Source organism: Apteryx rowi, unplaced genomic scaffold (assembly GCF_003343035.1).
Source record: "Apteryx rowi isolate R43461 unplaced genomic scaffold, aptRow1 scaffold_150, whole genome shotgun sequence".
Taxonomy (NCBI): domain Eukaryota; kingdom Metazoa; phylum Chordata; class Aves; order Apterygiformes; family Apterygidae; genus Apteryx; species Apteryx rowi.
In genome coordinates, this window is record NW_020447753.1 from 1167852 (window position 1) to 1181834 (window position 13983).

The following is a 13983-nucleotide window of genomic DNA, read 5'->3' on the forward strand; positions in this document are numbered from 1 at the left end:
ACAAGCCACTTCTGAATATTCTCTTATAGAAAATGCTTCCTTACTAAAACATTTCATTTCTTTTATGTTTTAAATCACAAAATTTTTAGCCTTCTGGAATACTAATACAATCACAACCAAAACAGCATAATAAATAAGGAGCCTGTCACAAAATATGGCCTCAGAAGAAAAACTTTTCCAGGCTGAATTATTTGAGGTACATAATAAAATATATCCAAAACATATCAAAACATGTCTCTTGGTTTGCTTTATTCAGTTCAGGCAGGATGTGACAGCACCAATTAAAGGAGCTCCAGTAAGTGGCACATTCCCCTGAGAAAAGAGCAAAATAGGCACAGTAAATACAGTGGCAAATTCACCATGCAATAAAAGGAATAAATTCCTTCCCTACATTTTGCAACTGCACATGTGAGCAAAGGCTGTGGTACACAGATGTGAGTGTATGCCATTGCCTTCTGCCATCATAGCCTACAGAAAGGACAGGAACATCTCCAAAAGCCTTAATTAACTTTCTTGATGCAATTTCTTCATTTCTGTGCCTTTTATTTAGGGAAGAAATATAAGGGCCACAGCAAAACTCAGTTATATAGCAAAAGAAAATGATGGCATATGACAAAGTAGCTTGACAGCAGAATAGGACAACATTTTTTATTTCTTCTTCTGCTCTCTCTGAAGTGATTTGCAACAAATAAAAGGAATTTGACATTTTTAATTGGCATAAATACATTCAAGCTAATGAACTCATACCTTTAYGGTTTCTCTTATTTTGGATCAGTTGCTCCTAAGCAGATCTATGAAAACTGCATTTTGTGTTATAAGCAGTTGCATGTTATTGTATGGCTACAGAACTTGGCAAGAGAACTGAAAACAATCCCTCTCCCAGTTGCTATAAATATCTCCAAAGTCTATTTTAAGGAAGTTCTCTTAGAATGTTTGTTAAAATCTGTGCTCGGTCTCTTCTGTCCTGTTTGATGATGCTTTTTCCTACTGTTATATTAATTTACCCCTCCCCTCCAACGAACCTGGCACGTCTAGATATAAGAGGTTTGTTTCATTTCTTCTTGATATGCTTTCCAGAGTAAGAAAGGATCCCAAATCAAAAACCTCATTTGAAATATATATGAACTTTGGGGATTTTCAAATTGTTTTATTGAGAGCTTAAAGGAAAAGGCAGGGAACAAACACTATTATCCTCCAATCTTTCCAACTCATGCAAGAAACATACATTACAATTTTCACATTGACACCATACCTCAACCAACCTGGAGATGCCAGTACTCACAGGGAGATAGTCACTCAGTTTCCACCCCATTCTGCATTTGGACCATCTGCCAAGGCAGTCAGATAGCCAAAGACAGTTTTTGTTATTTTAAAATAGAAAATAGACAGATGCTATGGATCATTGATGCTCATAGGTGAATATCCAGCTGTCAGCAATCAGAACTTTTGGACATGCAATGAGGACAGTGAATTTTTTCCTCTCTCTCAGTCAAAAGAACCAGTAGAGTCTTCACTGTCTGTTCGTGGCCTATTTCAGAGTATCAATAGATACCAATGTTTGGAGAATGATTTATTTTGCATTCTTCCTCACTCCAGTTTGCATTTTTCCATTCTTCACAACTATCTAGTCTAGCCAGATTCTTCCCAAATTAAGAACAGAAATTAAGTCAGAGACAAAAGAAATTCAAGTACAATATAGTTTAGGTTACAACATTGAAGACCGTTAGGAAAAAAAACGTTCAGGATGTACTATTTTAATACATGTACAATTCTGTGATTCATGAAGGCAGATTCACATTTTGGCATTCACGCAGACAGAAAAAGGGCAAACCGTCAAGTCATTAGATATGTCAGATTATCCATGAATGTGAATTCTACATTAAGCTTCCATTTGGGTTTCAAAATGACTTGTTGGCAAAACTTTGATTATTTCTTGAGCCAAAACTGTCTTGTGTTCAAAAAGAAACAGAAGACTTTTTTGTTATGATTGCTGTGAGTAGTATAACCTCTGATATGCCTATAATCAGCAATAATTGTTTCCTGCTAGCTCAATGGAACATCATCTTCCACAAGGATTTGGACTTAGTTTTTAATTCCTTACACATTACTCCCATGGGCAACATCCTAGAAATCAACGGGTTCACTAATAATCATGAACACTTATTACATTTTAAAATAAAACATATGTTAATAACCAGCTTTAACCAAATACCCTGCTTTATACAGCAACAGAATTACAGATTGCATTCCCAAAGAAACAACACATTTCCACTCTGTTTCAGCTTTCTGAATTTGCTTTGCTAACAGTTCCTCTCTTCCCTTAGGAAAAGTAATTTTTCCTTTCTCCTAGATTCTTGAGGTTTTATTCACTTCCCTGTTTCTGAATGATTTAGTTTCTCTGGAGCAGCAGACTAAGCCATCAAATGGCAAAGAGAAGAGAAAGGCAGATCAGAATTTAGGAAAAAAACAGAATTCAGAAAACAAAGTTCCTTTGTCAAGAGTAATAGGGATCTTAATCTTTCAGGTTTCTTTTAACTCTCTATCACTGCTTTCCTAGTGCTTTCTCATACAGACCTGGCCTAAGAAAGACTAAGAGTATTGAAGAAGCTGGTGTCATTAAAGGTCTTTTAATCAACATGCCTCTTGAATGATTATCAGGAGTGAGGGTGAAGAGAGACAGAAATAACATGACCACACTGAAGACATTCGTATTTCTTAACATTTTTCCTCTAGTGAATATATATGATGTGCATTGGAGTAGGGACACAATTTTCTTTCCCCAGGACTTACAGGTAACAAGCAAGTTTTGAAAATAACTTGAAGTGACAGTATTAGTAAAAAGCTTGACAAGGCACTCCTCCCACAGTGCAGTATTTCAAATTAACTGAATGAACCAAATACTTTTTACATAATAAAAGGCAGACAGAACACTATGGAGATGTCACCATTGGCAAAATTCTGAGAAGCAAAGAGATCTGATGGGTGCAGAAGCACACAGGTTGGGTAAGAATTCTGCTGAAACTCCATCGCTACCTCCAACTGTAATGTACAGAATGAACCTTGATTTATGCTTTCCTCAAAAGCTGGAAAAGGTTTATAGCACAGAAAACCTACACGACAGACTGCAGTAAGATTGTAAAAAAAACCCAAGACTTAAAAGGAAGTACTAATGAATTATTCCTAGTCAGTTCTTTCATTATGGATCTGTCAAAGCCTGCAGGTTAAGAAAAATTTTAAAATATATTTTTATGTTAGTTTACTCTTAATTTTACATCCTGGTTTTCTACAAGAATTCACTGTTGTCCATAAAATGGTTATATAGGTAGAATTTTTGTTTAGAAAAGGTGATGTGCACAAGAACTACACTTGACACAGCAATTCTACATAAAATTATTATTTAGTCAGATTTTCTTCATACACAGCAGTCACAGACAATCTGTCAAAAGGTAATTCTCTAGAGGCTTCTGCTGCTGGAAAACTTTTCAAACTGACATCTACAGTACCCAATTTCTTTTGACCTGTACCTTTCCAATTTTAGAAAATTAAGTCATTTTAGGCTAATTTTAAAAAAGTCAATAGAACTTGCTTTACGAATTTATGCATTTAACTTTCTGAAAAGATACTGGAAAAAGGCTAAGAACCCTGTAAGAATAAAGTTTCTGTGAATAAAAATCTCTCAAGCTGGCTATTGTAACTAGTATAGCTTCAGACATGAATTATGACAGGCAACAAAACTATTTAATATGTGATCTCATAAACCAGCTCCATGTTGGACCTGAATGTATTATTCAAGGGCTTAAATGTGTCTGCGTTCTATTTAGCTAGACTTTCATCCCATCTAATTTTTCAACCTGAATAAAATATATTCTGAAACCAGGAACCTTCTTTACCAACCAGATCTCTGTATTGTATGCAAAACTCTTTTGATTAAAGCATAAGCAGGAGACAGACAGAAAAGACTTATTTTACACCACTAGTTCCTTGACAGGCAACTGCAGAAACCCCTCTCCCCCTGCCCCAGTGCACAGGATGGACAAGAGACGTATATGATATGAGCCAGGTCCAACATTTGACTACAAAGTACTTGAAGGAGAGATTTTCAAGAGAATAGCAAACTCATTAAAATTTACATAGGGTATGTATACATAGGGTATTCAGTATATAAAATGAATATTCAGGTTATAGCAAGCACTTGAAAATACGTAGTGACAGCACAAAAAAAATGGAGTGGAAATTTCACTAAGGATGAATGCCAGAATTAGAGCTGTATGCCATTTTACCTAGGAATTTCAAATGGTCTGAATTGTGCAAGAAAATGGCATATTAAAAGGAACACAGACAAATGTGACATAACAGATGCTAATGGAAAGACACAGTTTCATTGAATACAAAGAAAGATAATGAATTACTAAAATGAGTTATCCATTTTACCACTATGTTTTGGCAATGCATGGTGGACAAGCCATCTGCTTTACCTCCCAGAGTAGTAAAAATACAAATTTTTGAAAAGGTAATACTACGAGATACAGACAATATCACTTTGTTATAAGCTGATGATACTGAACATATCAGTGTCTTGAAGAATGGCCATCTTATCTTGAAACAAAACCTCATGGAAACAAAAAGGCTAAAGTGTTTAGATGGGGAAAAAGTCAAGCATTACTTTACTCAAAAAACAGTATAAAAACATTCTGTAGTGACAAATAATATAAACTAGTCCAATTGTATAGTCTGTTTCACCATCATATTAAGTCTTAGGAACTAAATAGAATCCTATCCATTTAATATGAGAACAGGAGAAACTTTCACAGAACAAATATGCTACAGAAGAATTGGAACTCGTAATACTGAGCCAGTCTCTGAAAGAAAAGATACCTGGAGGTTAACATTTTGCTTCCACATCTCTGAGTAGATGTAAGATTTTTCTGAGGGATATCTATAATTTCAGCTTAGCAATTGCTTCAAAATCTCATAAGACAGTGTGAAGCCATATAAAAAAGTCCAATGACACTAATTTTGGAAATAAATGAATTAGTTTCTACAAATGAAGATCTCATTTGAAACAATAACTACTGCAATAACTACTGGAAGAACTTTTGGCAATTAGTGACCACCTGATCTTCCCTTCTAAGAGTAGGTATATTAGTTCCAGAGCCTTAGCTAAAATTCCCATATGGGTTACTGTTACATTTCCCTGTAATTTCAGTTGGATGCAATCCTCAAAATTCATCCTCTTGAGACACTGTATTGTAGTGTGTTGTTCATGCGCCTCATGTGGTTTTGTTCCTGTACTGACAGCAGCTATGTTTCAGCAGGGATTTAAACAATTCTGATTTCTACAGGTTTTTTGATTGAGTAATAGGTGACAGTCAGAAAGGCTTCTTTGAAATGTATTAAAATAAAATAAAGATTCACAAATTGCTGGATCCAATAGACACGTTAATACATGCCAGAGAATACCTGTATAAATGAGTCGGTATATCAGTATAATGCTTTTCATGTCTTAGAGTCTCCTGGAAATGTGCTAGTGTCTGTATCACAAAACCTCTTACATAATTTGAGGATTTGCATTCTTATGAATAGCAATGATTTTGTTGCAGATATGGTTTTAAATCCTAAGACTGAACAGGTTTGGAGTTTCATCCTAATTTTTGCTTTATTTATTAAAACCATTGTGCAATTTATCATGCCAACCAGTAAGTCTTTAAAGTCTTGCAGATTAAGGCTGGGGAAGTGAAGCTCTGTGGGGTACATTGCTGCCAACAGGACACTGTAGAATGCATAATAAATCTACAGATCACCAACTTGTAAGATACTGTAAACAGGCAGGAAGACAGATGTAAAACTGGGAGTGCTCTTGACAAGTTAGAGAAATACTCTGAAAAAATACAATACAATACAGAGAGAAAAGTGCAAAGCAGCACACCTAGGAAGAAAGTTGATTGCATAAACAGTAGAAAGGGAATGAGCATTATTCAGTGGTTCTGCTGAAAGGGATATGGAGGTTAATGTTCAGAAAACTAGACATGAGTTACATGTTGCAAGAATAGTAAGCATACTGGGATTCGTAAAAGGGACTGCTGCATGACATATGTCTACCACTCTACTCAGCTCTAGCAGGAACTACCCCATTCAATTCTAGGCACAATGCTTAAAGACAGACATGGATCAGGTGGAAAAAAAAAAAAAAAGGAGAGAGAAATGAAAACAACCATAGGCCTTAAAAACAAAAGGGAAAACTGGGAAAACTGGATGTATTTAGTCTAGAGATGACTTTCTAAGGGCAAGGATATTTAAGAACAAGACTGGCTTGCTTAGGGAGATTACAGAACTCCATCACTGAAGGTTTTTAAGCTTGGATCAAGACAAACATCAGATAAGAAGGGTTTAGATATATCCTAGTTTTTTTCCTGAAGGAAGTGGGATGGACTAGATTAGCACCATTATTCTACGCTTGAATTCCTGCAAAACAGTGTAGAGAAGGTCTGTACTCATACTCTAGATCTAAACACCTAGTAGCTTGGGGAAGTCCCTTTTCTGCAGTAGTCCAAATACCGTATCTGATTGCCTCAATGAGTCCATCAAGGGAGCTTGCAATACAGGCTGGAACCGACTTGGAGAGGTTACCCAGGCTTTCTTTAACTCCAAGACAGAAACAACTACACCTAAACCATTCCTGAAGGATGTCTCCACAATTCAGGGTGATCAGCCTGTTGTTTGCAAGCCCCATAGGGTTAAATCTCATGACCAGCAGCAAGGCTGTCTTGGCATGGAGCACTGGGATAATTTGAAAATCCAGGTGTGGGGGGATGCAAGTGAGATACTGAGACCAAGATCACTGCACCACCAGAGCCAGGTGATCAGCCTGGTCCCATCCTGATGTTACTCTAATCAACTGCTTGTGAACTTCTGTAGTTTCTCCTCCTTTTGGCTTTCAGTGTAGAGAGTGTGGCTGTCAACCAAATGAAGTTTTTGATGAGCATCTTGCAGGGTCTTCTGGGTATAACCTGTCCTAAAAAAACAATGGATCCAAAACAATCAGGTGATCATTCCTGACTCAGAATGATCAGATCCTTTAACCCTTCTTCTGTCTTCTCTCTTCTAGACTGAACAGTCCTCAATTCCAGCAGTCCCTCCTATTATGTTTCCTAAGCCTTCGATATTCACGTTGCTAAGCAGTCCTCTCCAAATCATCCATGTAAACCTACATCTAATACTTCTAAAAATTATATAAAAATTTTAAATGAAGATTTCTCAAAAACAACAAATATTATAATTCTCTGAAAAAGAAATTTCCAAGTGACTTTTAGCAAAGAAACTACGTCAAGAATTCCAAGTGTGTGCTGTCAATTTGATATATACTGTAGTTGATCAAGCACTGGTTCCCGAGGTATGTAATGCTTTAGTCATCAAAATGAAAAGGTTCACCACAACCATTAAACTGCCAGTCTTATTTTAATAGGTATATGTAGCATGCTAGGTATGATAACAGTGGTGCTCCAACAGGAGAAACCTACACACTGACACCTATCATCAAGACATCATGTCATGAGAATCAGTCCCTCCTTAGCAAATATAAAAGTAGTACATCCTACAGAAAACTGAATTTTCCATAAATCCTTTCCAGTTCTTAAGAAAGCTTCCTTCATTAAAGGGAAATATTTGTTTCTCCATAAACAAATTATATATCAGAGTTCAAGTCAGAGTAAGATTTCTAACTACTTTTCAATACGATTTACTTAAGCCTTTTCTCTGTGAAGTGTACAAGAATGAACTAAATGTTTTCATTTTACAATTTAGTTTATTCTAAAAAATTAGCTATTTTCATTCCAAACCCTGAAAAAGTACAGTGTAATGTGTCAACCACCAGTAATAATTAAAAGATACTGATATACGGACACATACAAAGATGGTTCTTGGAGCTTAAACGCTTAAAAGCCTTGTCATAGTCTGTAGAAGCATATTTGTAGAGCCTTTTGTGAGTATTAAAGACAAAATCCCAGTCCCACTGAAGACAACTTATTTCTTTTGCTGCTGCTGTAGGTGGCAAATAACAGGACAGAAATGGGTTGCAATTCAATTAAAAAACACAGGAGAAGAAACAAGTATTTCCCTTTATTTGTGTGTATCTGTTTACCATACAAACTATCAATATGTACATGCACATTAACTAAAGATTAATATTAGTAATAAGCAAATATTCTATCATATAATATTTTAAATTATTATAACTTATTTGTAGCAAGCAAAACTTGAGCAAAAGGAGAATTGGCTTCAAGTATTCCAGGTTGTTCTTAGATCAGTTACCAGCAAGATAACAGACTATCAAAAAAGTGATCATGAGACCTGTCTTTTTAATATATATCTTATGTTTCTCTTACTCCTTGGCCAGCTGTACATTGGTCGGTTTTGCTCCAATAGGTACCCCATGTTTGTGCAAAGTGCTGATTAAAATTTCACGCATWTCTTTGTTGTAGGAGTCAAAGTCAAATACATTTCGAACAACATTTGCCAATCCTTCAGTTGGAAATTTCTGTGAAGAAAAAAAGGCCCCCAAATTCTTTTATTGAATATCTCTATTAAGTTACATACTTTTAAAATACTTTTAACATGTTAAAATACTTTTAACATGAATAGTTTCAACAGTAACTTTGCTCAGCTTATGCAGATGCACAAGTCATCAATGCTTTTTAAATTTCCTGAATAAAGAAGAAACACTGATTCAAATCAGAAAAAAGATACTGACACTAAACCTGAATTAATTAAACAAGTAGGGAAAAAATGATTTAAATAATCAATATTAGTCTTGTCTTTAATAATCATTTTTATTATACACCTAAAAAAGGATGGGCTAACCATTGAAACATAATGCAATTAAATATAGCCTGAATTTTAAATTTAGAACTGCTTTCTGCTAACCAGGAAGATATGACACAAATACACATATTCATGTACTCAACTACACCACTCATTTAACCATTCTTATTCTTAATGTTGAATATAGAAAAGCAGAAGATACATTGCTTATTTACCAAAAATGACTTTCAGCCATTGATGCCATGATGGATTTTAGTAAAAACAGAAATTCACTTAAGATGCACAAACAATTTTTAAATTAGTGAAAAATACTACCTGCAATGTACTGACATAAGGAAAAAAGTTTTTTCAAACTTTCATTAGTATTTCCAACAAAGGAAGTGCTAACTTTTGTTAGTGAACTGGACTGATGATTTAGGGCCAGCCATGCCCTTCCAGATTTCACAACTAGCCTATTTCATCTTCCTACACTTATTAATTATTGCTGTACCGCAAGAAGAAAACAAATTTTCCTGCCTTTTTATTTCCCAGGAGACTTAGAAGCCTTGACAGAGCAGTCATTGAACTGATGTAGTGGGATAAAATGAAATGAAGAAAGGTTTGTTTTTTTTTTATATATATAAAAGTTGTCTTATAGCCTGTGCCATCCTGCTTAAAATGTCTACTCCTTACTGAATGAAACACAGGTTCCTTCCAACAGATGGTCTAACTAAAGACAGTATAAATATTTCAGATGTGGCTCTTTATTATGATAAAGTGCAGCTAACAAACTGGCACCAATCTATTTCATTCATGCAGCACCTATTGTTTTACCTGCCCTATACTAGAGACTGCAGAAACCTTGAAGTGCCTCAAATATTATCTTGTTTTCACTAATAGTTTCCAAATATTTCCATGTTTTTCTGAATCATTCCGACATCAACATCCTTCTGCTCAATAAATGGCACCGATAGTTCTGTGCCTCCTGTACCAGTAGGACATCTTATAAAATTTATTTCCTCAGGTACAACTGATCACCACTGTCAAAAAACTGTTCTGAACACAAGTACTTGCCAAAAGGCCCTTCACTTCACTTATTAAAAAACTGCAACTCTCCTGCTTCAATCAGTACAAATTCAACCACTTTTTAATAACTGCCTGGACAACTACTTACTGAAGAAAGGCAATGACAGTTCACTTGAAGCAGAAAAAAAAAAAGTTTGAACATTTGAGTTGAACATTTTTAAAAAATCATTTGGTTTCTATTGATTTTTAAAACCAGATTACTGGAAAAACTATTGATCTCTCATCAGTCTGTCTGGTTCTCATTCATTGATTCCTTCCCTTACAAGTAACACCTCTGTGCGTACCTTTGAGTACTTTCACATTTTAGATTCTTGGCTGTTTCTTAAAATAATCAGTAACATGGTTTTTGCTTTTAATAATTTTATATTATATATATTTTATGCTTTATTTGATGCAAAATTATTACAGAATTTGGCTGGGTGAAAAATCACTATTTTTGCAGATCTAAGTTTCCATGAGTACCTGTATTGCTATAGCCCACCTAAAAGTTATCTGTTAAAAAAGAGTTTGTAAGTACAAATAAGGAAACTTAAGTTATTTTATATACACTGAGGTCTACTGCACTCCTACCAGCACTCCCGAAAACAAAGTGACAATTTATCTGGTAACAAAAGATCTAGTAAGTCTGGATTTTTTGGATTTCTACCTTGTGTTCTCACTATCACTCACTTTCCTACATATTTTCGTGACTTCGGATCCCTGCACATTTCCCGTATTGCCAGCACCATCCTAAAGGCCTAATCCTGCTATGATACCAACATCTCTCCCCATTCGCTAATTCCTCCCTACCCTTGCCTTCCTCCTACATCTTGGAGACCCTCCCACTGTGTTTTGCCAGCTATTCCTTCGTCCTGTCAGCTGGGCAAGACGCAACTCAGCCTATGGCTTGACCTGAGCTACCTGCATGTTAATCGATTAACCAGTGCTTTGTGTTTGGTGAGCATCACCTCCTGCCAACCAAAACAGTTGAACTCTCCCCCTGCCTTTCCTTTCACAGGGAAACTAATGTCAGTCTGTTCCTCTCTGTTACACAACCACTGATTTTGATTAAACCAGCAGAAACCTAATGACCTCTGAAAACTGGTGACTGAGATTCACTGCAGTTGGCCAAAAGGGTAAAAGTCTACTGGTGTGTGCAGGGCAGCAAGGGGAGAAAGGGATTCAGACTGTGACTGGATAAGCCTACTTTCCTTTTGAGATTAGGCTAAACAGGAAAAAAAAATATTAAGCACCTCTTATCTTAGCACAAAACTTCACCAAACAGGTGTAAAACCTGAATTTTGTACGGTATTGGGCACTCTGTATTTACCCAGCAAAGTACTTTCTCTTGCCTGTAGAGAATAAAGTTTAGGACAAACACCAATGCTTCCCCAGCTCCCTCAGAATATGTTAGTACATGCTTTTTGTTAAAATATATTAATATAATGTTGGTGAGTGCATGTAGGCTCATGTGTTTGAAAATAATATGAAAGCACTTTAACAGATAAAAAGAATCAGTATCTAATGCTTTAATGCCTGACAATTAGCAGATGCCAGGGCCAGAAGGTACCTTAAACATTTACTGTTCGCAAAAGCAATCTCAGACTAACAAGGCAAGAAGACATATCAGAAAAATCTTGTTTCCTAAGCTCAACAGTCAGTAGAAAAGCTCTTTCAGTTTATTTGGAGTAATGTGGCTTGTCTGATTAATATCTGCCAGGGATACTGGGTGAATCTGGACTTTGCAAAATGATGTAGAAAAGGTTTAGTGAAAAATTGTAAATTAGATTGCACAGAAACAGTGGAGGAAACCCAGTGGAGGGAGAGCAGAGGTGCCTCCTTACCCAAAAGCCACTACTAGCATCAATACCTCTAATATTTGACACAATCTGACAACTGCAGGAGAGTGAGTCTACCAAGCTATATTCAGGTTACTTGCTATCTAGAGCTGCAAGGCCCAAATTAAATCAATTGGGGGAAACAGTTCCAACGTCCAAGTTAGGCAACTGCAGTAGACAATTTTCTTCATGCCTGTTGTTACAGGTCCTTAAACTAGCTTGGCAGCCCAAGCTTCATCAAAAAACCTCCTTCCTTAAGAAAAGCTCAGCACAGAATGCTGTACCTAAACTACAGCTACAACCTAAGTATTATGAGTTCCCTGTCTGCATAATCTCTATGCAAAAATGTCCTTATGACTACACTGTAGACACAATTCTATACGTTGAAGACTGCAGTTAATCAGAGTGCAGAGATTAGCACAGTTTAATTACATGTTGATGTCTCAGTAATCAGAATATTCTCTAAACTGACTAGCCCCAATGCTCAGATGTGCTTTCAGATAACAGTAATCAACAGCAATTATTTCTCCCAAATTTCCAACCCTTTTTTGAAGAAGCAAAAAAATACCAAAATTATGTGAAAGAAATCAAAACAATAGTACTAAGAAAGTGGGGCTGTGGAACTGCTGTAAAGCAGATTGTTTAACAATATGACTAACTTCCCTCCTTCCTTCCTAAGGACCAGCAATTTCATTGACTCATTTCCCTCCTTCCTCTTTCTTCCCTACCTGAAGACCTAAAAGCCTCTTACTTTAGAATAACCATTATGTTTATATTCATTGTTTACATTTGGCTATTCCCGGCTTTTTTATTATTCAGATTGAAAAACAAGCTACAGTAAACAAAATGTTGAATCATTTCAAAGACACTGGTATCTTGAAGACAAATGTTATAGAAGAAATCAAAGATGCATGTTGAAGATATATTTGGATATTTACACTTGACTTTGAAAGAGGTGACCAAATAAAAACCAAAAAACCCTTCCTTCCTGACCCATGCCCAGTGCCAGTTTCCAGTGACCATACTAATCTGCTTAAGTGAAGGAGGCAGGAGCAGAGAAAAACTGTCTTTAAGACAATTAGCAATGCAGCTCTTCCAGTCTTCTACTGGATGCTGTTTGCACACTAAGAAAAGAATTAAGTCCATGTGTTTCAGCACCAGTTGGTGATAAAGGGCACTGCAGCTAGAGATTATTTGGAGAGAGAAGATGAAGGAAGGAAGGTAAGAAGGTAGGTAGGAAGAGCCAAAGAATATGAAGACAGGAAAGGGATCACTTAACAAAAACCCTTAAACATCAGCTTTTCAGCAGTACAGTAATTATTCCTCAATTTATATTTTTTCCAGTTTCATTTCAGATGCGTGTTGAAATATACCAGCAATATTATCAACATGGTACATGTTCTTATCAATATGGTAACACCTATCAATTGGTATTGCATCCTAATAAAGTATTTCATTTACAAGTTTATTTGGATAGATTCCCCAGCTTTTATGTCAAAATTTTGTTAACCCTGAGTATAAAGTTATTGTTCATGCATTTTTCTGAATTTCTATTATAGTAGTACTGTTTCAACATGTCACAAGACCTCACGGCACTCTACAGACTACAAAACACAAAAATCTCCTCCCCAAAAGTCTAGACAAATTGAAAAATTTAAGTAGTAATTCTAAGCTGCGGGATCTAAATGTATGTCTATATGGGTGAATATGAACATAAACACAAATTAAAACTATCATGCAGCCCTACTATATTATGCATTGTTAAACACAGAAATAATAGGTCAAAGAATTTGAGAAATTATATTCTAATCATAATAATTACATTAATATTTCCACTAAGCTTTTTTAATCTAAGATTCAATAATCCAAGAAATTCACTATAAAATAATAAATTACCTACTTTATGATTATAAACAGAAGAAAATATTTCAAAGAGGATTCAGGTATTTTACATTTCAAATACCTCAGACAAAAGAATATGCTTCAATTTATAAGTCAGAATCTACTGCTATTTTAACAATGTCTTTATTAAATTAGAATTCAGGATTTCACATTTAAAATGTGTGTAGGAAGCAATCATGGTACCCGAATACCTGTTGACTAAGTCACTATCCATGTAACATCTTCCTGAAACAAATTCAACCCATGGTATATTACTGTTATGCAGCAGAGTCTCCCCAGTGAGATGATTAAAAACAGAAATTTCATAGCTGCATAAACTGAACAGTCACGTTCTTCTTAAAGTATTGTATACTGAATAGGGAATTTTATAATGTAGACTAGC

General features: G+C 35.6%; 1 protein-coding gene across 3 annotated transcripts in view; it reads right to left on the reverse strand.

Annotated features, from left to right (window-relative positions):
• VWA8 (von Willebrand factor A domain containing 8) overlaps window positions 1-13983 on the reverse strand; it is a 197648-nt gene that overhangs the window by 72811 nt on the left and 110854 nt on the right. For all 3 annotated transcript variants that reach the window (XM_026058921.1, XM_026058919.1, XM_026058920.1), the window contains one exon: window positions 8382-8533. In XM_026058921.1, coding sequence (XP_025914706.1) covers window positions 8382-8533 — 152 coding nt within the window. The remainder of the gene's footprint in view (window positions 1-8381; window positions 8534-13983) is intronic.